General features: G+C 42.6%; 3 protein-coding genes across 10 annotated transcripts in view; 1 reads left to right on the forward strand and 2 right to left on the reverse strand.

Annotated features, from left to right (window-relative positions):
* LOC117206484 (CREB-regulated transcription coactivator 1) overlaps positions 1–7,092 on the forward strand; it is a 64,597-nt gene extending 57,505 nt beyond the window's left edge. For 6 of the 8 annotated variants that reach the window (XM_033445871.1, XM_033445865.1, XM_033445868.1 and 3 more), the window contains one exon: positions 115–332. In XM_033445871.1, coding sequence (XP_033301762.1) covers positions 115–332 — 218 coding nt within the window. Of the gene's footprint in view, positions 1–114 lie in introns of all 8 variants that reach the window. The other 2 variants (XM_033445864.1, XM_033445872.1) reach the window with 1 other exon arrangement.
* Positions 7,093–7,215: 123 nt separating this feature from the next.
* On the reverse strand, positions 7,216–11,397 carry LOC117206489 (eukaryotic translation initiation factor 5B-like). The gene is made up of 4 exons (XM_033445877.1): positions 10,968–11,397; positions 9,971–10,393; positions 8,306–9,725; positions 7,216–8,021 (listed from the first exon to the last, which is right to left on the reverse strand). The coding sequence occupies exons 1-4, from the start codon at positions 11,099–11,101 to the stop codon at positions 7,791–7,793; spliced, it is 2,208 nt and encodes a 735-aa protein (XP_033301768.1). The 5' UTR covers positions 11,102–11,397; the 3' UTR covers positions 7,216–7,790.
* Positions 11,398–12,235: 838 nt separating this feature from the next.
* LOC117206594 lies at positions 12,236–21,751 on the reverse strand (the record flags this gene model as incomplete). Its single annotated transcript, XM_033446070.1, has 1 exon — positions 12,236–21,751. A coding segment is annotated over one exon (6,672 nt), but the record flags the coding sequence as incomplete, so codon positions are not given.
* Between the last annotated feature and the right edge of the window lie 4 nt (positions 21,752–21,755).

Below are 21,755 nucleotides of genomic sequence, written 5' to 3' on the forward strand. Positions count from 1 at the left end.
GTCGCCGACAATCTCTCTCATTATTTGAGCAATAATTTTTTATTTAATACTAAGGTACCTTAAGAAACAACTAAAATGCGATTATCGAGGACCTGAACGATTCTTCTTTCGCAGACTTCTCCGGGGCAGACGACCTTACGAATCCAGAATTCGTAAAAGATCTCGGGACGGCGATGATGGGCGACTTCGACCCAGATCTTTTTCCATCGGACGACGCTTTGAGACAGGGTCTCGATCCCATCGACATGGATGGTCTACAAATGCTCACCGACCCGACGATGGTTATATCCGATCCCAGCGCCGAAGCCCATTTTAGGCGGGATCGACTTTAAGGCGAGACATTTTACTCATTTTCGATTATGCGCTGACTATATTACGTAGGAAGATTTATCTGTCCTGGTGTCGCGATTTATTCTTGGGACACTTTGACAAATGGGACGAGTCTTGTTCGCGGCCGTCGATGCGCTTCCAACGGGAAATCGTATTTCTACGAACGGAGCAATCGCTACCACCGCCATATCTTCGTCATCGACGTCGGAAAAAAGGAAAACGAGAACATCGTAGATCGATTAAAAATAATCGGTGGGAACGCGATCAACGAATTAATTATGCGATTCGTTCGATCTTTCTCCGTCGAAAATGCTGTAATATCGAAGACGAAAGCAACGAGAAATTACGATCGTACGTCACGAAGGCGAACAATCGGCCAGAAAACGTGTTCGCGTTGGAATCGACCAAGCGACACTGATGTCCCGTTCGTGATAAACCGTTAATTGAGGATTAAGTAATACAAATCTTTATTAATCCTTTTTTTATTTTATACTACTTTGTACATTGTATCATGTATGATCTCTAAGAAGCACAAAACAAAATGTCTACTGATTTATACATGCTTTTATCATATACGATCCTAGTAAGGTAAAAAAGAAAGATACTACTGTTTAGGTGAAAATTAACGTTTAGCGAAAATGATAAAAGAAAAAAGAAAAATAAGAAAAAAAAAATACAGAATATGGGTTGGTTATGCTCCTCATCGACGTACGGGGAGTACTTAACGGGGAAGAAGCTATCAAGCATGTGAAACGCATAAAGACATAGACAGTGGAGAGAGGAGGGAGACACCCCTCGGTGATATCTCGCCGAAAACGATCGAGCATTTGAACACTTTACTCTCTATCCTTTCCTTCGTTGTGCACTCGCGCTCGATTCAGCGTTCACCTACATTTCGAGTTTCCTTTCCCGAACCGCTAACCGATCGATTTCGCCGAATCGTTGAACAAAGACGATTCGTTGGTTTCCACTTTGTACGTTCGAATTCGAACTTAGCGAGTTCAATTCGATTCTATATCATTTTCTTCGTTCGCAGTGTCGCTTCGCGCGGTAGACGTTAAACGAAGAGAAAAGTAAAGGTAATTACTACAAAAGAATGGAAATGAGAAAGAAGAGAAGAGAAGAGAAGCAAAGAGAGAAACGAACAAAAGGTAGGAAGAAGGAAATAAAACCGCAGAGACGAGTGTACCTTCGGCGGTCGTCAATTGTTTTTTGAAAGTAATACGCTGTACTTTGTATACACGTAAAACATTTAAATTGGATGCCAGCGGCAGCGCTTGTCGCGTTAGACTTATTCGACTACTATAATAATTGAGAAAATAAAAAAAATAAAACGACGCTTATATCTGTATACAGTGTACGTAGTGATAATCGACCTTTTTCGAGCGTCATTCGCTCTTTGATTATATAAGCGTGCAAGAGGAACGACCGAACGAAAACGAAAAGCGCGTCCACGCAGCAAATCTTAGACTACGACACATCCGAAAGTGTTAACAGGACTATCCGCAAACTATTCGAATCACTCAGATGTTTTGTACCTTAGAATTTTATTCAATCACGCATTATATCGTATAATTGTATATTGTTAAACATTCGTCGTACGTGTTAAATAACGATAAAAATGTAAAAAAAGAGAGCGAAGATGAAAACGAACACTTTACAGCGACCGCTTTATAGCCGTTCAAGTACAAAAAGGAGGAGCGCACGGTAAAGATATTGGCTCTAGCGGAGGCCGCGTTCGCACCTGTCGAATCGATTCGTACGCTCGCGGCGCTACGACCATACTAGAAATCGGTCGAGTAATTCGTTTATTCGAGGCAAACGGAGAGGTTGATCGGTCGAGACGCTCGCTCGAGCGCGAACGAATGGCGCGTGATCGAAAGCCTGACACGTTTGTCGAAACTTTTTAATAGAGTTCTATTGAAATTGAATTTCGCAGAAAGTTACTCTAACGCTTGTTGACAATTTTCTAGAGTTTACGGCCGGCTTTATTTCCACGCAACGCTCCCGATCCACGCTGTGTCGCCGTTGTTTCAGGTTCTGTACCGGTTCTCGCTATACAGTCCCTCTACTGTACCGAGTATACTGCCTGTTATCGTGCCTAAGCACAACATCCGATCGTTTCCAAGTTAATCAGCAACACGCGAAACTGGCGACAGGCTTGTGCATCGATCGGACGTGATATCCTCGTAAACAACATTACAAATCATTGAATGAATGGTCGTGGTCGATTTCGAGCGATGGTTAGTTATTAACGCAGATATCCTTAGTCTCGATATCATCGATTAATCTTCATCGTCTATTCTGCGGTCCCGATAAATAACATATTTATTCGCACCTGTTCGTGTGACTCGTGTATTAATCGTAAACTTCAAAATACGTCGTGGAATAACGTAATTATAGGGTCTTTGATGGATGAACTTCCGCTTCGCGAACGAATTCTTTGACATTGTAGAAATTAATGCAGATACGGCTGAATTCTTTTCGTAGCATCTTTTTAAATTAGTCACATTTTCTCTTCGTTTGAAGCTTAAATCGAATACGATGAATACATTTTTGTACTATTCTTGGCTACTTTTTATAAATGGATTTACCCATTCTAAACGTTTTCGGGTAATATTGTAAAAATCGCGAAATGTAATAAAAATACATTGCAGTCGCCGTTTTGCAAGCTTGATTGGCATATCTAAGTTAACCCTTGAAAACTATGATTATAAAAGAACGTCTGAAATGACTGGAATGGCTGAAATTCCAGCGCAATACATAGTTTAGAAATCAATAACGTTAAACACAACAAACATGGTTTTTATTATTGTCACGTTCGATATCGAGCGAATATGTTCAACACCGTAATTCGATATTATCTTCAGTATTGAGATAGCTATGTTACTGATAATTACAAATAACGTTGCTCGTTGCGTTACTATGAAACGATAATGTTAAAATATACTCGAGGGATAAAATTTCACTCTTTTGATCATAGTTTTCGAGGGTTGCGATTAAACGATGAGAATTTGTACCCTTGGAAATTTTGATAAAATTTTATTCAACGATAACGAAAAACCCGATTCGTAGGAAAGCGCGTAGAAATTAAAAATTAGTATCGTAAACCTATGCGTAAGAGTTTCGCGCTTAGCAACGATTTTTGCTACATCGTAGCAGAAAGTTCAAAGGCGATCAAAGGAATCAGCTTACACGAGTCGTAAGGGAAATGTTGTGTATTTAAAAAAAACCTGTTGCAATTTGTAACCTGGTCCAGGTGAACGATCGATAAAGATAGAAAGAAAGGGAGGAACTTCCCTTCGATTCGTTCACTTTTGCCACGAGAAAGTCTCGTTTCCGCGAGATGGTGCCAAAGCGCGTAGATATTTGTCGCCCCATTTTATAGATTGTAAGATCGTTCTGATCGATTGGTGGGAACGTACAACGTAAACGAGCAACGTAACGATCCCCGACGATCGTCCGAACACCTGTACAAACCACCCAAGATCCGAGTCAACCACGTCAATTTTGGTGCCGCCTAGGTCGAACGATCTACGACGCGCATTCTTTTCCACCGTACGCGACTCTTTAGTTTTTCTAAGTCGCAGTACCTAAAGCGAGCGATCAACGATTCGCGCGAGTTCCGCTTCGACTCGCCACAATGTCGTACTAGCGAGTCAAATTGTCAACGTGATCGCAGTAAACAGCTCGTTATCGATAAGATCAAGGTCCGATACCGAAAGGTCGAGGGATATGCGCCGATATAAGAAAGAAAGCGAACGTAACGGATACATTTGGTGGAATTGTTGCGGTGTGCGTCGAGTCCTGAAGGATGTCGTACCGTACTTGAAGAAATCAACGAATTCACGTAACAAAATCTCCTCGGTATCGGGAAATTCGTGAATGACCGGCGACTCGGCTCACGCTGAATCTTATTTCGTTGAGAATTTCCATAGTCTATGAATCTAGATAGCTAGACAAATGCAGCGATCGAATGAAAATTTCCGGTTTCGAGGAGCAGTTAACGCTCGACGACGCGAGGAATTATTTTGTTTGTTGATATTTAACAGAGACCTGCGTGATATTTCAGGGCATTTTCTCTTTTCCTCCTTTGCTTTAATCCTTCTTCTCCACTTTCTTCTCTCAACGTACATACGCGTACGAATGAAAAAGAATACGCGTAAAATATACCACGATCGCACTCCTTGCTCTCTTTCTCCTTTTCCAACTGTTTCTCTTCCGCCCACACACCACACGCGCGCACACACACACACACACACACACACACCCACCCTGCCCTCCTCCCCTCTCTCTCATAGACATACGTATACACGCACGCTGTTTCTGCGCTAAGAGAAAGAGAACGGTTAAAAGGATGAACACGTTGATTTATCGTCGTAAGAAACGGAGATCTGGTGTCTGCGTGACAAGCGCGCCGAAACCGAAACGAGGATACGTTTTCGTCGCGACCCGTGCGTTTAAAAAGGTTGACAAGACGACGAGAAACGACAGGAGAGAAATGCACACAGCGGATGTAGGGAAACGTCTCGACCTCTGATCGATCGTCGCATCGAACGCGCGCATGCGAGGATTTTAGGAAAGAGAAACGGAAGGAAGGAAACATTGTAATATTTGTATATAGCCATGTTATCGTGGTAAAGAGAATTACCTATATTATTATAAATATTACGCATATATATACATATATACGTGTACGTATATGTTTATATATATACATACATATTATAATATATATGTGTATATATATAACGCATATTTAAGTCTGTAATGCCGTTACGTTGTTGTACCATAATTATTGTGAACACCATTTCTCAGACATCGATTTTTTTAAATAAAAAGAAAGTCTCAATATCGACATGCACTAAGTACCAAGCAGAGCATCCGTCGGAACAAAAACATCCACCGCACAGAACGATCCGGTTTCTTATCTTATAACAAGATTAGCCACGATTTTTTCGCCTCGTCTCGTCTTCAACCGCGTCGCCTTCTTACGCTCACCTACTATAACGTTTTCACGCTCGGATTTTCACCATTTGCGCTCGTTTTAGTCCTTGCTCGACTGCGCGCCTACCGCGAAATTATCACGCGACCCGCGCCGACCTTCCAAAACGCTTGGAACAAAAAGAAGAAACGTCAATTTTCCTGGCTTGAGATTTATCAATTATATCGCGTTCGGAAATCAACGCGAGCTTGACCACGGCTTTTCGCCCCGCGACGAAACAGGATCGAGAAAGGACTGGATGACGGCGCGACGACTTTTGTAACGATCGGTGCCTGAAACGTTTCACCAACGAGCCTTTTTTGTCAGACTGATGTTCGTCTTTAATCTATCTAACTAAAGATCGGCAGCGCGCTGTACACGCTCTCGCACGACCAATTCACGAAGTCAGTCTGCGACCAGAGACGCGACGAAGGAGGCTTGAGCGCGATGCGCGCTCGGTATCGCGTTTAAACTCGCGCGAACCAATCGTTTTTGGCGATGGAAAGTTAGCACGCTTTCTCTGCGATGCTCCATCAACCCTTTAACGGTGTAGCTCGAGAGAGATTCAGGCAAATCGTCAAATATAGCGCTGTAAATTAGACCGTAAAAAGGCGAATGTTGCGTTAACGCAACATTTTATTTACAACTTTTTTTTTTATTAATTCACATCGTTGAATTCCTGTTTTTTAACGTGAAAGGGAACTTCATGGATTTATTTAGTATTTCTTTTTATTATTCTTTCACCTAGACCTTATATTAGTTATAGAAAACTTCCGCCTTAAACCGTGGACGGTTTTTTACATTTCTGGTTTACTTGGTGGGCTTCTTCGAGACATTTGTTGTTTTAATATACCTGGATAAAACAATATGTAAATTGTCTTACATATTTCTCTCGAGTAACAGTAACAAGTTTGGCGATAGGACAAACGAGTCTTTACAAATAAGTTTCATAAATCGCAGATCTTTCGGTTAACCAATTTTCACATAACATGACAAACTTGTAAAAGCGAAGCGTGCAGCCTCTAATCTGTAACTGGTTAATTTAGTGATATTATTAATTGGTAAATTAATATGCAAAATGGCGCAGAAATGCGAAAAACGAGGTTTGAAGGTAAATTTCCACATTACACTGTCAAAGGGTTAATAGAATTTTTATTTCCAATCCTTTCTGCAAAGTCTATTTTCCAACAGTTCGCAGAGCCTACGATAGCGATTTTTCTGCGAAACACGAGACCAAAATATCAAAAAATCATTCGCGTGAATTTAATCGCGATCGATCGAGCGAACGCGGCCAAGAACGCGAAACGAGCGAATCGAGATCGAACTTCTCGCTAGCGAGTAACATTCGTAGTGAAATTTCGATCTCGATGATACTTTCCAGTACGTTTTCGAGTTGCTAGCTGAAAGAAAACTCTGCGCATTTTAAAGACGGCGCACGTCGGCGCGATGCACGTACGAAACGAAACGAAACGAAACAAAAAGAAAAGAAAGCAGAAAAGAGGGAAAAAGGAATAAAACGCATTGAAAGATTTCTCACACGACACCGTGGTCCTTCTGCCCGTCGATGTGTAAATAATTGTTTCATATTGTTGTAAAGTAGAACGGTGATATGGAGAGATGGATGGTACAAGTAGGAGACGTCGGTACTCGTTTGCCGAAAGTTTAAAAGTCAAAAAGTCTCCCCCGTAATGTAAGCGCACAAAAAGAAGGTTAACGATCTATGTGTCTTCTTCGTGTTTAATCGTATCTTTGTTATTAAATCTTGAACGTCTTACGAATGTTTATCTGTGTATTTGCCTAGGCACCTGTCTTTCTTTCTCTCTTTTCCTTTAGTGCCGCCATCCAACCACGTGGATCGTCCAGGTAATTCAAATATATATATGTCTTTTTTCTCAATAAAATTCCGATATACGAATTTTGATTTTTATTGCTACATCTCGTCTACGACGCGCGTCGCTTGTCTCAAAGTGTTTTTCTTTATTATTTAACAGAATTGCGCACGGAAGTTTGAACAGCATCGACTCGTTCTACTTAATCGGATCGAAGGTGCAACAGGGCGTGCAGTTTATTCATCGGTGGAGGATTAAATATTCGAAACTATGCGCGAAACTGTACGTCACACGACGTGACTTCCGTTCTAAAAAATGATATGATACGGTACGAGAAGAATATTAGAAACGCATTGTATTCCAAAGTATTCGAAATACCGAACTGTATCAACGACTGATTATATGCACCGATTACCAAAACCAATGTTTCTCTATCAACCATTAACACTTAGTCTTCTTACAAAATTTCTCTGCTCTTGACAAGTCTTAAATAGACTTACGTGTACTCTATAAACGAACCTCTACAGCTAATTAATGTACCTATCGTTTGCTAATATTGTTTTCCATCGAATATCTTTCGATTAACATCGCTGCACGCGACGTCAATTGAATCGGCGTGAAATTTCGTATCCTTTTTTAATCTAGCGCTAGGTCTTGGAAGCTGGAGGTCTGAGGACTCGTTTGATCCTTTTAAATCTAGCTAACGCCATCCCTGGATCTCCATTCAAGCCGCCGAAAGCTTCCCCGTATTCCGTCGCCAGTGGCCCCATTTCTTCGTTACTACCCGTTAGCGACGCCACGGAATCGGATCTTTTCTCTAACAAAGAACCCTGTTCTGCCACTGCCTTTTCGTCTTCCGTCATCTTCGACGCGCTCGGCTACCGACGGAACCATTCGTTTAATGACGCTCGTAGAAATTAACCTGTTAACCGGGAAGACGAGTTAACTCGCCGTTTGAATAATCTCATTATTTAACCATTCCATTTCTTTTTGCCGAATTATAAATTACATCACGTTTGTACAAGAGTACTCGCTGTACAAATTTTCCCTTCTGCAAAGACTGAGACTCGTGTCTACCGTGAATTTTTAATTTCGTAATTCCACAAAAGTTTAAAGAACAACCCGGTCAACAAGTTAACGATGATTAATTCCCTTCTTTCACCTTTGCATCAGCAAGTGCCCCTCGTAAGTTCGAGTCCAACGTGTAATCAGCCGGTAGACTTCCCTCCAGCTTGACGTTACGTTGTTCCGGGATCAACATAGAATTTTTAGATCTTCTTTTTCTCTTCTTCTTCCGATCGGTTCTCGTCAAAAACGCCTGTCGCGCGTGTTTCTTTGGTATCGTTTCCGATTGCATTATCGATCGCTTCTTCACCGTTCTCGGCCAAGATTTTTTATTCGAACTCGAGTCACTAGCGTCTCGCGTCTTTTCCTGACCGCTGTCTTGTCTCTTTTTCCTCTTTATCGACTGTTTCTCCACGTTATCACGAATCCGAGACTTGCCGGAATTTCTATCCGCGACAGATCTCTTAGGCGCGTCATCTCCGGTCAGTGCGACCTCCGGAGCCTGTTCTTCCTCGTCTTCTTCCAATTCGCGCAATTCGTCGAATCTCGCGTTATTCTCCTCGATGTCCTTAAGACGCTGGTTCTCCTCGATCTCTCGTTTAATCTGCTCTTTGATCGAATCGATCTTTCGCTGGATCTGCTCCTCCACCCGTTTCTGATAGTCTTCGTCTATCTGTTCCGCAGTCTCAGCCTCGTTCTTCGAATTCGCTAATTTCTCAGAATCATCCGCAGCCGACGTTTCCGCCGCGTTCGCCACAACTTCCACTTTCGCCGCGTCTGCGCTGCTGGCTACGTCGGCAATTTTCGACTCCTCAGCTTTCGAGGTTTCTTTAACGCCAGAAGCGTCACCGACCAACTCGTTGGCTGCCTTGTTGTTACCGGACAAATTAATTTCCCGCGTTTTCGCGTCTCCTGTAGCCTCTTCGCTTCCTTGAGCCAGGATTTTCGCAGTTTCGCTGCCTTCGATCGTTGGTTTTTGGTCGTTTGACGTCGATGGCTGCTTCGAATTATCCGTTTCGCGATCGCAATTGATCTTCGACGCTTCATTCTCGTTCTTCTCAACTACGTTCCTTTTCGACTGATCGTTGGAATCCTTGTCAGCTTTGGTTACTCGAGCCTCGGCTACTTTGCTATCCTTGTCAGTAGCGGTGTCTCGTTTTAAGGACGTCTCTGCGGTTTTTTGATCGCTAGACAGATCGCTAGACGTTGCAGGATTCGCTGCTTTCCCAGCAACCTCGGCGTTGTCCGTTTCTTTCGAATTTTCGTGGTCCCTCTTCACTCGAACGTCACCGTGCACCTTTCTTTTATCAGTTTCTTCGTCCGATGCATTGTCTTCTAAGGCTGCAGTGTCTTCTGCAGCTGCAAGAGCGTCGTCGTCCATCTCTTCGTAGTCCTCAGAGCCGGAAATTCCTCTTTTCACCACGTCTTTCGATTCGAAGTCATCGTACAAGTTAGATCTTTCTTCCTGATCGATAAATCTCGCAGAATCTTCGTTTACATGGTCGTTGCCCTTGTACCTGAACATTTTACACATAAGTTAACTTATATCATACGCTTTACGTATTATGCGATAACGTTGCATGTATCATATCGGGTTAAATAATAAGTTGATTCGTCTTCGAAGAAAAGCGATTTCTATAAGTTGCTAAGTGACACCAATTTTACGCCAAGATTCTACTTTCTAAATTATATCGTCAGAAATATAAATTTCCGTTATAGTCCACGGTCTACTGACAATCGTTCATCCTACACGCGAAAATACCTGGTTTCTTTGTGTTTTGAACCAACTGCGGACTCGTCTTCAGCTTCGTCCGCGTACTCGAATTTTTCCTGATCAACAGGGGCCTCGTAATCTTTGTCTGGAAGCTTCGGAAGATCTCTGGAAGAGCGATCGATTCTCGAAGCACTTTTACCAGCTTTGTTAGAAGTCGAACGTTTTTCGTCCTTCGCCGCTTCGTTCAAACTCTTCGTAGTGCTCTTTTTAACAGCGTTATCACGTTTCACCCGTGCACGCTTATCAGCGTCCTCGACCTGCGCAGCTTTGCCGCTCTCTTTAGCGTCGATGTTGCGTTTCGAATTAATTAGATCGTTTCTTTGTTCACCGGCCGACCGAAAAATTCGCTCGATCGATGGATCTAATTTGCTGTTTTGGTTCTCGATTACGTAACCATTGGCTTGCGCGTTACTGAGAACAGAAGAGAAGCAACCACAAGATGTCTAATTGGATATAAAGAAACAATTTATGGATGACGGTAGAATTCCATTTGTACATAAACTTGTCGAGTCGTTCCATTCCATTTAATTGGAGCTCATAAGTAAATAAGTAATTATATTATATATTCTGATTATTTATATTTAATTGTTATATAATTTACTATATTATACATATATATATATAAGGAAATCGATAGCTGTATAATAAAATATCGATGGCTGAAGCTATAAAAACTTGTGTCAATTTGCCAGAAATTATTTGTTATTATTATTATTTTATTGGTTATTAGCTTTTGCTCGCTTAATTTACGCGATGAAACCACTCGTAATATGATTCTCCGTTTATTTCGAGCAGCGTATCCTAAATTCGTGTTCAGAGAAGTGAACTCGATCGGCAAAAGTTCCTTTAAGTTCTAACGGTAAGTAAAAATTTCGTTGAAACAGATGCTACGGTCCGTACGAACGAAATTCTACTGTATGAAATTGGAGAAACAGCAACGGATAATAAATTACAGATAGACGAAGAAGAAACGCGTAAGGCATACTTCGGTACCTGGATGCGTCTTTGAAAAGCTCTGGATAGCAGTAAGAAACGAACGATTGAAGTATTATCGACAGGACGAGGATGCAGGCACAGTTTAGCTGGAATCGTTCGTACATGGTGTGGCAAAAGGAGCATCGTAGTGTAGATTTCTACGAATAACCGGACGTGCGAGCTACTTTCATATTTTGATTTTTACTGATTTTTGAGAAAACGTATCGGACGACGTTGCTGCTGCGTGAATATGGAGCAGCATTCGATCGAGTTCGATCGAGAGGCTGCTTTTGTTACGATCGATGCCACGTAGTCATGGCAATAAATCACGGTAATGATCGGTGAATCCTCGTTTTAACACTTTGACTGTCACGCCGGAATCACATGTTTTGGTTCAGGACGCCACGGGAGTATTCTTATTATTCAAAGCATATAATGACAAAATAATAATAAATTGATGATGTAAGACGACATTCTTCTCCAATGGACCGTTTATTTTATTGCTGGTCACGGATGACGCCTTGGTAACAGTTGATAGCGACATATTATAACAAGACATCGTTTATTTCAACAAACCATTCGCATTCGTTATTTCGTCGTAAGCAAAACGTCCTTCTGGACTGTTGAAACGTGTAAAAGATATTAGTAAACAGTATTTGCTCATTCTATATATAATAGCAAGGTATGTTCGCACTTCTGACTTCAATCATATGATCATAAAGCTGCATTTACGATTATTTTCTGAGGTGTGTTTATAATAATATTCGTAGATTACCCATCAAAGATATGGATGCAAACATAGTGCACTATTAGATGCAAGATTTGTTCTCATTTTTTTTTTTTTTTTTTTTGATGTTCTAATAAAAATGTTTAATCGTTCAATGGGGCACTTTTTATTTCAAAGTATCTTCTATTGATCGATTATATTCAAAATGCCCTAACTGTCAATTTTCATTTAATTTTTACAACTGTAAGAAGTTCAAGCGTTGGCTGGTCAACGTAGCAGTCAAAGTGTTAGACGGTATCTTTACGTTCGATTGGAAAGTGTTAGCGAATTTCGAAATTTGATTTAGGCGTTGATCGGAAATCTTATTATTTACTTATCATTATCGTAGAATTGTTACAACTGTTTTCGTTTCAGCGAAAACCTGAAACTTAACTTTCTAATTATTCGAAGCGAAACGACTGTTCGTCTGTTATCGATGAAAATTCGCCTCGATGTAACTTCTGCGCGTATACAGTTTGCGAAGGTTGGATTTGTGAGAAAGTAAATTACGATACAGAAAATAATTTCTTTATTACGAATTAGACACGATGACACGTTATACGTACTTACACATAAACCATATTCGAACGATGTTTCTCACTTCTCTTCCATTTGTCCGCATTGTTACAATCCGTAGAAACTCATTCGACAAGGTCGTGATAATAACTTCGGATACAAATATTTTATAACAAACGGTTGCTTTCTAGTTTCGTTAACAACGCTGCTAAATTCGACCGCACGTATTTACAACATCTTAATGCGATCGGTGTCATCGTGATCCTGTTTGCTTCTGTAAGTGTTACGATAGAATTCTTTCACTCGATGATACGTAAATCTTAGTATACATACTCGAGTTGTTCATCGTTCGCTGTAGAATTAGTAAGAAAAGGCTAAACGCATAAAATATAAGTTGAACGTGTAATCATCTACTTAAATCAGGTTAACAGAACGAGTTAGTTATACGTGTAGGAAAACGAAGAGCACACGGGGAAAACGTGACAAGTTTATTTTTACCGAGCTCTTAGTTTCTCGATGTCAGCTGGCGGCTAAGAAGCGACACAATTTCTCAGGTTTAAAGATATACACCGCTTATCGTATTCTTTCCTCGTGGTCTTCGAATAAAATAAAAGAAACTGTAGCCAAGTCCATGGAGCTCTCGTTGTTCACATTCCTCGCGAACAGCTCCTGGTCTGGTGAAATGAAAATCTTGTTTCGTGACTCGAATGCAGTTACGTGTAACCATACACCTACGCGTATAATCTATCACCTATCAGACGATCATCTATTACGATTTAAACGTTATCAAAAGGACTAAATGCAACGATTATATAAAATACAATTGAAAGAAAAGCCAGAGAATAACCGAAGTGGTACTCGAGGAGGGGAAATGCAAGGTCAAGAAGTAATTGCGAAACATTTTTATTCGATCGACAACACATAACACCTGGTGTAAACGGATCAAAGTAAAAAGGCGAAAGAATAAAAAAAGATAGGAAACAAAAAATGAATAATATAATAATTCGTTCCATAACGGAAACAAGCATCGTAGCGTCGAACGAACCGATGAAACCGGAAAACGCTCGACTTCTTCGCGAAGCCCTGCCGGAAATGTTAACGTCGCAACGTACATGACTCGTCTATTCGAACGATACTAAGGGTTAATGTAAATCACGGGGTTGTTAAAGAAAACATAGAGGACGGGGGATGATACGGTTATCGGTAGACTGTGGATGTTTATACCGTAATTGATATTTTCATACTTTCTACGAGTACAAGTAGAATGATGCAACGTAAAATTTCTTTTTCATTCGTTAAATACGAGGACTACGGGGGAAAAGTATGACAAGTCCGTTCTTTTTTTTTTTATTTTCCGATTTTTATCGTACGATTTCATATATTTTTTAAAACGAAAAATCTCGTTTCGATATGAAACAGTTAAAGAAAGGCATAACTTGATATGTAGATTCGCAGATACGTGTAAGCTTGTCGACGATAGTCGATGGATATATCGTAAGGAAGGAATATCAGCTAATTTAATCGAATTTCAGGAAAATGACAGTAGCCTGAAAATCATGCGCGAAGAACAGTTTTAATATAAATTTGCTTTATTATAAAAAAAAAAAACCGTCGTATTTCTCACCTGTGACGGATATATCAGATGTTCCCGCGCGTTATATGCATTTTCCTACTGTTAAATTTTCCACAAATGCATAAGCATCCGCAGTCTATTTGTCAGCAAGGCGAAAGAAACGGTTAAATATAAAAACGAAGCTGGTCGAGAAAGAACGCTACGTGCGACTTGAAACGTCGCATCTATTCTAAATATCGGTCGAACCTAATGTTTCAATCAGATTCGTCCGTATCACGGATTTAAGCTCTAGTTATTGCTTTGTAATACACGTGGCTTAAGGTGAAAATAAATCTTAACTCGATTTTTCATCTGCATGTCATCTCGCATCCGCATCTCTCAGTTCGAGTATCATTAGTCTTTTTTTTTTTTTTGATCGATAACCATTTTTATATCGACGAAGTACTTTTTTCAACATCGCGCTCACCTTATCCTTTTCGAAGGATAAAACTATCATTATATTGACATGGTACGGATATATGCATATGTGTGTATGTATATATTTTATGTATGTATACGTTTACGCGCATAAAAGTGTACTTTTCTAAGTAATTCGCACAGTTCCATATGTCGGTATCGATCCTCTGTTGCAACGATCACGCCGATTACAGAGCGACGAACGGGATATCTAGAGATTCTTGACGAAATAAATATCGAACGACACGAGTTCATCACAGCCCGCAAATTTAGCTTAGACCTAATCCCAATCGAGATGTATAACGAACCTCCGATGTTTGGAGTGTACGCTACCGATCACAAATTTGGAATTACGTACTTTTTTAATTGCATTTACATCGAAATTTTCGCTAATTTTCGTGTTACTTTGAAATCCACGCTTTACGTATTAACAGCAATTTCCGTCATTTGAATAAATATTTAGCGAAACAAGTTTTTAAAATAATAGAAAATTCCCAGCCGAGATTTCTTTTTAAATCTCGGACTCTACCGGTTTCGATATCGATTCGAATTTAATACTGTAAATATCGACAATGATTCCTTTCGCTTAGATAAATCTTCAACGAGAGAGCTTTCCCGGTTAACGCAAAATTCTTAAATCATTCAATTACAATGATTCCAAATTTCCGACCAGTACTGTACGCTTCATCCAGAAGAAAATACTAAATGTACTGAAAAACCTCGCGAAAAGAAACAAATAATATCTCGAGACCCTTCGACTGTTACAGTTGCTTTTATCGTATAATCTCTATGGCAGAAAAGGAAACTTATTTTAATTAGAGATGACGGGCATATAGAACTTGTGCTTCTGCGTGTCTCTGGTGTGCTTGAAAGGCGTCTGTTTAGCCTCGATAAGCGCCGCAGGACAGGGTCCTTTGTGTCTGGGCGTGTACTCCTTCTTGTACATGCTCGAAGTGACCATGCTTCCATCTCCTAAATTGATGTGCGAGACGTTCGCCTGTCTCTGTACTCTTTCTACCTTTTGACTGGTGAAATTTCCATAATTCTTCGCCTCACTGTGAGAATAGAACTTGCCACCTACTGTTAAATTGTCCTGTCGAACGATTCTCTGTGGACGTTCGTAGGTCGACGACGCCCAAGGATTTCCTTCTTTAGTGCTGCGATGTAAAGAGGTCAAACTACGTCGATCGCTGCTCTGACTCGAATTGCTGATGTACTGGCCGCTCTCTGCCAAATTCGAGATACTCTTCTTTTGATCAGCGGCTGTAGAAGAGATCGTGTGAAGAGCCTCCGTGGACGAAGTGGCTCTGCGTCTGTGAAGAACCGAGTTAGTAACGTCCGCGGACGATGAAGAGATTACGTTCTTCCTGTGGTGACTGGTCTTCGTCACAGCACCGTCCATTTGCAATTTCTCCATAGATTGGCCGCTGATGGCTTGCCTGAACTCGGCACTGCTCGTCTGGTTGGAATTATAGCGAGCTTGGCTGGAAACTGTGTGCTGTTCGTGTTGGTGCTTCTGTCTGGTTGCAGTCTGTCGAGACTCGATGTGCTGAGTGTTAACGTAGTCCCTTTTGCTTGTCTCTTGCTGATGTTTTTCGATTTGCTGCCTCTGTTGTTCGCTGTATCTTCCATCGACCATGACACCCTGGTGGTTTTGCACATCCGCGAGAGACCTGTCGTCGATAACTCGTCGCGTTTGAGTCACATTCTGCGATCTTAAATGTCTTTCGCTTGACTGTGCTCTTTGATGGTGTTCGCTTATGTAGTGCTGATTGCCTGAAACAGGTGACAGAGACTTTCTAGAGTCTGGCTGAGGACCATCGGGTTGTATGGCACGATGCTCCGTTATCACACGCTGAGATTGGTGCTGAACGTTCTGAGTCGATGAGATTCTCTCTCCACTCGTTCTCTTCGTAGTCGTAATCGTCGTTCCATTTTCTACGGTCTTCGATTCAGATGAAACGCTTCTCCTGGTATCTGTTTCCATGCTGTTTATCTTTGCGGCAACTTCCTTGGCAGTGCGTTTGGTGAAAGTATTGTAGTTTCTCTGAGTAGTCGTAGACATCGTAGAAGTGTCGTCTCCTAAGGTAATCGAAGACTCCATGTGATGTCTGCGAGTTACAGCTCTACCAGGCGGAGAAACTTCTTTCTTAGCTGGCGTAAACGTGTCTCTGGAGGTTGTCTTCGTTTCCATGGCACCTGTGCTCACCTTCAAATTATCCTCGTGACGTTTAATCTCAGCGCGTTCTCCACGAACCACCGTGTACGTGGATCTCTGGGAAGTGGAGTCTTGGAACTCGCCGATCATCTTCAAGTTATCTTCTCGACGAATTACCTCCGCTCTTTCTCCTCTCTTCGGTGTGAAATCGTCGCGAGGTCTTCCGACGAAGTCTCCTTCTGGTTTCAAATTGTCCACTTGACGAATTGGAGATCGACGTTCTATCGGACCAACCTTCTCCGGTGTCCTACGCTCGAAATCACCTTCTGGTCTCAGGTTATCGGGATGTTTAATAGGCGAACGTCTTTCACCTGGTCCCAGAGGAGACTTTCCAGGCCTTTCGAAGTCTCCTTCCGGTCGAAGATTGTCAGGATGCTTCTTAACCGGCGTACGTTCGCTGACTACGTACGTATAATCATCTTTCCTGCGTACATCGATAAATTCACCTTCCATCTTGAGGTTATCCTCGTGCTTCCTAACATTCACCCTTTCCACCTTCGTGATCTTCTTGTAATCGTCCCTGGATCTACGAACGTCTATCTCTCCTTCCATTCTCAGATGATCCTCGTGTCGACGAACTTCCACTCGTTCTCCGTTCACGTGTCTATAGTCATCTTTGGAAGATGGACTGACATCCATCTCGCCTTCTGGCCTCAGATTATCTTGCGGCTTTCTAACTGGCGCTCGTTCGCCTCTCTTAGGTGTGAAATCGTCTTTAGGCACCATATAGAAGTCTCCTTCGGGATGAAGGTTGTCCTCGTGACGAATCGGTGTGCGTCTCTCGGCTGGACCAACCTTCTGAGGCGTTCGTTTAGCGAAATCACCTTCAGGATGTAAATTGTCCTTTGGTCTCTTCACGTCAGCTCGGTCCCCTTTAGTTGGCGTGTCTTGTCTTGGTCTTCCAATAAAATCTCCTTCTGGGTGCAAATTATCAGGATGTTTAATCGGTGTTCTTCTCTCTGCAGGACCAACAGGCGCCTTCTCGGGTCTGTCGAATTCTCCTTCGGGTCTAAGATTATCTTTAGGTTTCTTAATCGGAGCCCTTTCTCCTTTGGTTGGCGTAGGAGCTTTAGGACGCTGAGCGAATTGCCCTTCAGGTTTCAAATTATCAGGATGCTTGATAGGCGTTCTTCTCTCAGCTGGACCAATCGGACACGTATCGGGTCTATCGAATTCTCCTTCGGGTCTCAAATTATCTTCGTGTCTGATAATCTCGCTACGTTCACCGCGTGTCACTCTGTAGTCATCTCGCCTTCGAATATCCACGAATTCACCCTCCATCTTCAGGTTATCCTCTCGACGAACTACATCGACTCTTTCCACCTTGGTGATCGTCCTGTAATCGTCTCTTGACCGACGTACATCCATATCACCCTCCATTTTCAAATTATCTCTGTGAACGACTATCTCTGTTCTCTCGCCCTTTGTAGGCTTATAATCATCCTTAGGCTTGCCTATGAATTCACCCTCCGGTTTCAAGTTATCCTTTGGCTTCTTCTGAACCGGCCTATCAACCCGTTTTGGAGTAAAGTCGTCTTTAGGTCTTCCTACGAATTCTCCTTCAGGATGAAGATTGTCTTCGTGACGTATAGGCGTTCTCTTCTCGGCTGGACCAACAGGCGACTTCTGCGGTCTCTGGAATTCCCCTTCCGGTCTTAGATTATCCTTCGGCCTGGTAATATCCGCACGTTCGCCCTTCAATGGCGTTTCTTCCTTAGGACGACCAACGAATTCTCCCTGTGTTTTTAAATTATCCGGATGTTTAATCGGACTGCGCCTCTCAGCAGGACCCATCGGCTTCTTCTCTGGCCTGTCAAAGGTACCTTCCGGTTTCAGATTGTCCTTTGGCTTCTTCACGTCTGCTCTTTCACCTTTCTTCGGTGCCTGCTCCTTCGGACGTCCGATAAATTCACCTTCAGGTTTCAAATTGTCATCGTGTTTTATAGGTGAACGTCTTTCCGCTGGACCAACAGGTTTCTTTTCAGGTCTTTCGAATTCTCCCTCGGGTTTCAGATTGTCCTCTGGTTTTTTGATCTCTGGTCTGTCTGCTTTTTTAGGTGAGTAATCGTCTTTCGGTCGACCCTCGAACGGACCTTCCGGTTTCAGATTATCCGGATGTTTCACGATATCTACACGCTCTCCTCTCACTACCTTGAAATCGTCTCTCGTTCTGATATCAGTGAACTCGCCCTCCATATGCAAATTGTCCTGATATTTAGTGACCTCGGCTCTTTCGCGAATTAAGAAGTCCGTATATTCATCTCTGGACCTGTAAGTCTCTATATTTCCTTCCATTCGCAAGTTGTCCGTACGTTTGACGATATCTACTCGTTCACCACGAACGGGAACAAAATCGTCTTTTGGACGACCTTCGAATGGTCCCTCGGGTTTAAGATTATCCTCGGGTCTTTTAACATCGGCGCGTTCTCCTCTAGTCGGTTTGTAATCGTCCTTTGGTCTACCAACGAATTCTCCTTCAGGTTTCAAATTATCGGGATGTTTAATCGGAGATCTTCTCTCAGCAGGTTTCACTGGAGATTTTTCTGGTTTCTCAAATTCACCTTCTGGACGTAGATTATCCTGTGGTCTCTTAATATCTGCGCGTTCTCCACGTTTAGGAGCTTCTTCTTTTGGTTTTCCGATAAAGTCGCCTTCAGGTTTCAAGTTATCAGGATGTTTAATAGGAGTGCGTTTCTCAGCTGGCCCCAAGGGTTGCTTCTCAGGTCTTTCGAAAGCACCTTCCGGTTTCAGGTTATCTTCTGGTCTCTTAACATCGGCTCTCTCTCCCTTAGTCGGTGACTCTTCCTTTGGTCGTCCAATAAATTCTCCTTCAGGTTTCAAGTTGTCTTGAGGTCTCTTCGCAACTGGTCTCTCGGCAGGTCTGAATTTTTCAGGTTGCGGTCTTTCAAAATCACCTTCAGGGCGCAAATTATCCTCGTGTTTGATCGGTGTTCTTCTCTCAGCTGGACCTACAGGCTTCCTCTCCGGAACTTCGAATTCTCCTTCAGGATATAAATTGTCCTTTGGTCTCTTTACGTCCGCTCTTTCGCCCTTTCGCGGTGCTTCCTCTTTGGGCCGACCAACGAAATCTCCTTCTGGTTTTAGATTGTCTGTTGGTTTCTTGACAATTGGCCTTTCAGCGGGTCTAAACTCTTCTAGTTTAGGTCTTTCAAATTCCCCTTCTGGTTTCAAATTATCAGCATGTTTGATCGGAGTTCTCTTTTCAGCAGGACCAACAGGTTGCTTCTCTGGCCTCTCAAATTCCCCTTCAGGTCGCAAATTGTCTTTAGGTTTCTTAATCGGAGCTCTCTCACCTTGTTTAGGCGCTTCCTCTTTTGGTCTGCCAATAAATTCTCCTTCTGGTTTGAGATTATCTTCTGGTCTCTTTACTTCCGGTCTCTCTGCTCTCTTAGGAGAATAATCGTCCTTTGGACGACCCTCGAATGGACCCTCCGGTCTCAAATTGTCAGGATGCTTCACTATATCAACTCTCTCGCCCCTTACAACCTTAAAATCGTCTCTGGTCCTAACATCGATAAATTCGCCTTCCATACGCAAATTGTCTTGATACTTGGTAACTTCGGCTCTCTCACGAATTAAGAAGTCCGTATATTCGTCTCTTGATCTGTAAGTTTCGATGTTACCTTCCATTCGAAGGTTGTCCGTGCGTCTGATGATATCCATTCGTTCGCCATGAACCGGTTGATAGTCGTCCTTAGGCCTGCCCTCGAATGGACCTTCTGGTTTCAAATTGTCTTCAGGTCTTTTAACAACAGCTCTGTCGCCTTTAGTCGGAGTGAAATCATCTTTAGGCTTACCAACGAATTCTCCTTCGGGTTTGAGGTTATCCGGATGTTTAATCGGTGTACGTTTCTCTGCTGGACCAACCGCAGGCTTTTCTGGCCTCTCGAATTCGCCTTCAGGATACAAATTGTCCTGAGGTCTTCGAACCTCGGGACGTTCGGCTGTTTTCGGAGAGAAATCATCTTTTGGACGACCTTCGAAGGGTCCTTCAGGTTTCAAATTATCTTGAGGACGTTTTACGTCGGCACGTTCTCCTCTAGTTGGTTTGTAATCGTCTTTAGGTCTTCCTTCGAAAGGACCTTCTGGTCTCAAATTGTCCTGAGGCCTCCTCACTTCCGGACGTTCAGCTGTTTTCGGTGAGAAATCATCTTTAGGTCTTCCTTCGAAAGGTCCCTCAGGGCGAAGGTTATCATCGTGCTTAATGGGCGTTCTACGTTCAGCTGGGACGAATGGAACACGTTCTCTACCTGGAAAATCGCCTTCAGGAAACAGCTCATCCGGATGTCGGACAATCGGCGCTCTTTCGCCGGGACCATAAGGAACAGGCGATGGTCTCTCGAATTCTCCTTCGGGATACAAGTTATCTGGATGTTTAATAGGTGTACGTCTCTCACCAGGGGTATATTCGTGTCTTGGTCTATCTTCAAACTGTCCTTCAGGTCGAAGATTGTCCTGTGGTCTTTTGACTTCTGGACGTTCAGCTGTTTTCGGTGTGAAATCGTCCTTAGGACGTCCTTCGAATGGACCTTCAGGTCGCAAGTTATCCTGAGGCCTTCTTACTTCTGGCCTTTCCGCCGTTTTCGGTAAGAAATCATCTTTAGGTCTTCCTTCGAACGGACCCTCTGGCCTCAAATTATCTTCTGGACGTTTCACGTCCGCACGCTCACCTCTGGTTGGTTTGTAATCATCTTTAGGCCTTCCTTCAAATGGACCCTCCGGTTTCAAGTTATCTTGAGGACGCTTCACATCAGCACGTTCACCTCTCGTTGGTTTATAATCATCCTTAGGTCTACCTTCGAAAGGTCCCTCAGGACGAAGGTTATCATCGTGCTTAATGGGTGTTCTACGTTCAGCTGGGACGAATGGAACACGTTCTCTACCTGGAAAATCGCCTTCAGGAAACAGCTCATCCGGATGTCGGACAATCGGCGCTCTTTCACCGGGGCCATACGGGACAGGCGATGGTCTCTCGAATTCTCCTTCTGGATACAAGTTATCTGGATGTTTAATAGGTGTACGTCTCTCACCAGGGGTATATTCGTGTCTTGGTCGATCTTCAAATTGTCCTTCAGGTCGAAGATTGTCCTGTGGTCTTTTGACTTCTGGACGTTCAGCTGTTTTCGGTGTGAAATCGTCCTTAGGACGTCCTTCGAATGGACCTTCCGGTCTCAAATTATCTTGTGGTCTCTTTACCTCTGGACGTTCAGCTATTTTCGGTGAGAAATCATCTTTAGGTCTTCCTTCG

Source organism: Bombus bifarius, unplaced genomic scaffold, assembly GCF_011952205.1.
Source record: "Bombus bifarius isolate JDL3187 unplaced genomic scaffold, Bbif_JDL3187 scf7180000008008, whole genome shotgun sequence".
Classification (NCBI taxonomy): Eukaryota; Metazoa; Arthropoda; class Insecta; order Hymenoptera; family Apidae; genus Bombus; species Bombus bifarius.

Coding starts and splice junctions, on each gene's coding strand:
- LOC117206489 (XM_033445877.1), bottom strand. CDS start 11,101: ATGCTCCTTTTGCCACACCATGTACGAACGATTCCAGCTAAACTGTGC. Junction 10,394..10,967: donor AGACGCATCCAGGTACCGAA/GTATGCCTTACG, acceptor TTCTGTTCTCAG/TAACGCGCAAGCCAATGGTT. Junction 8,022..8,305: donor GGGCACTTGCTGATGCAAAG/GTGAAAGAAGGG, acceptor TTCCGTCGGTAG/CCGAGCGCGTCGAAGATGAC.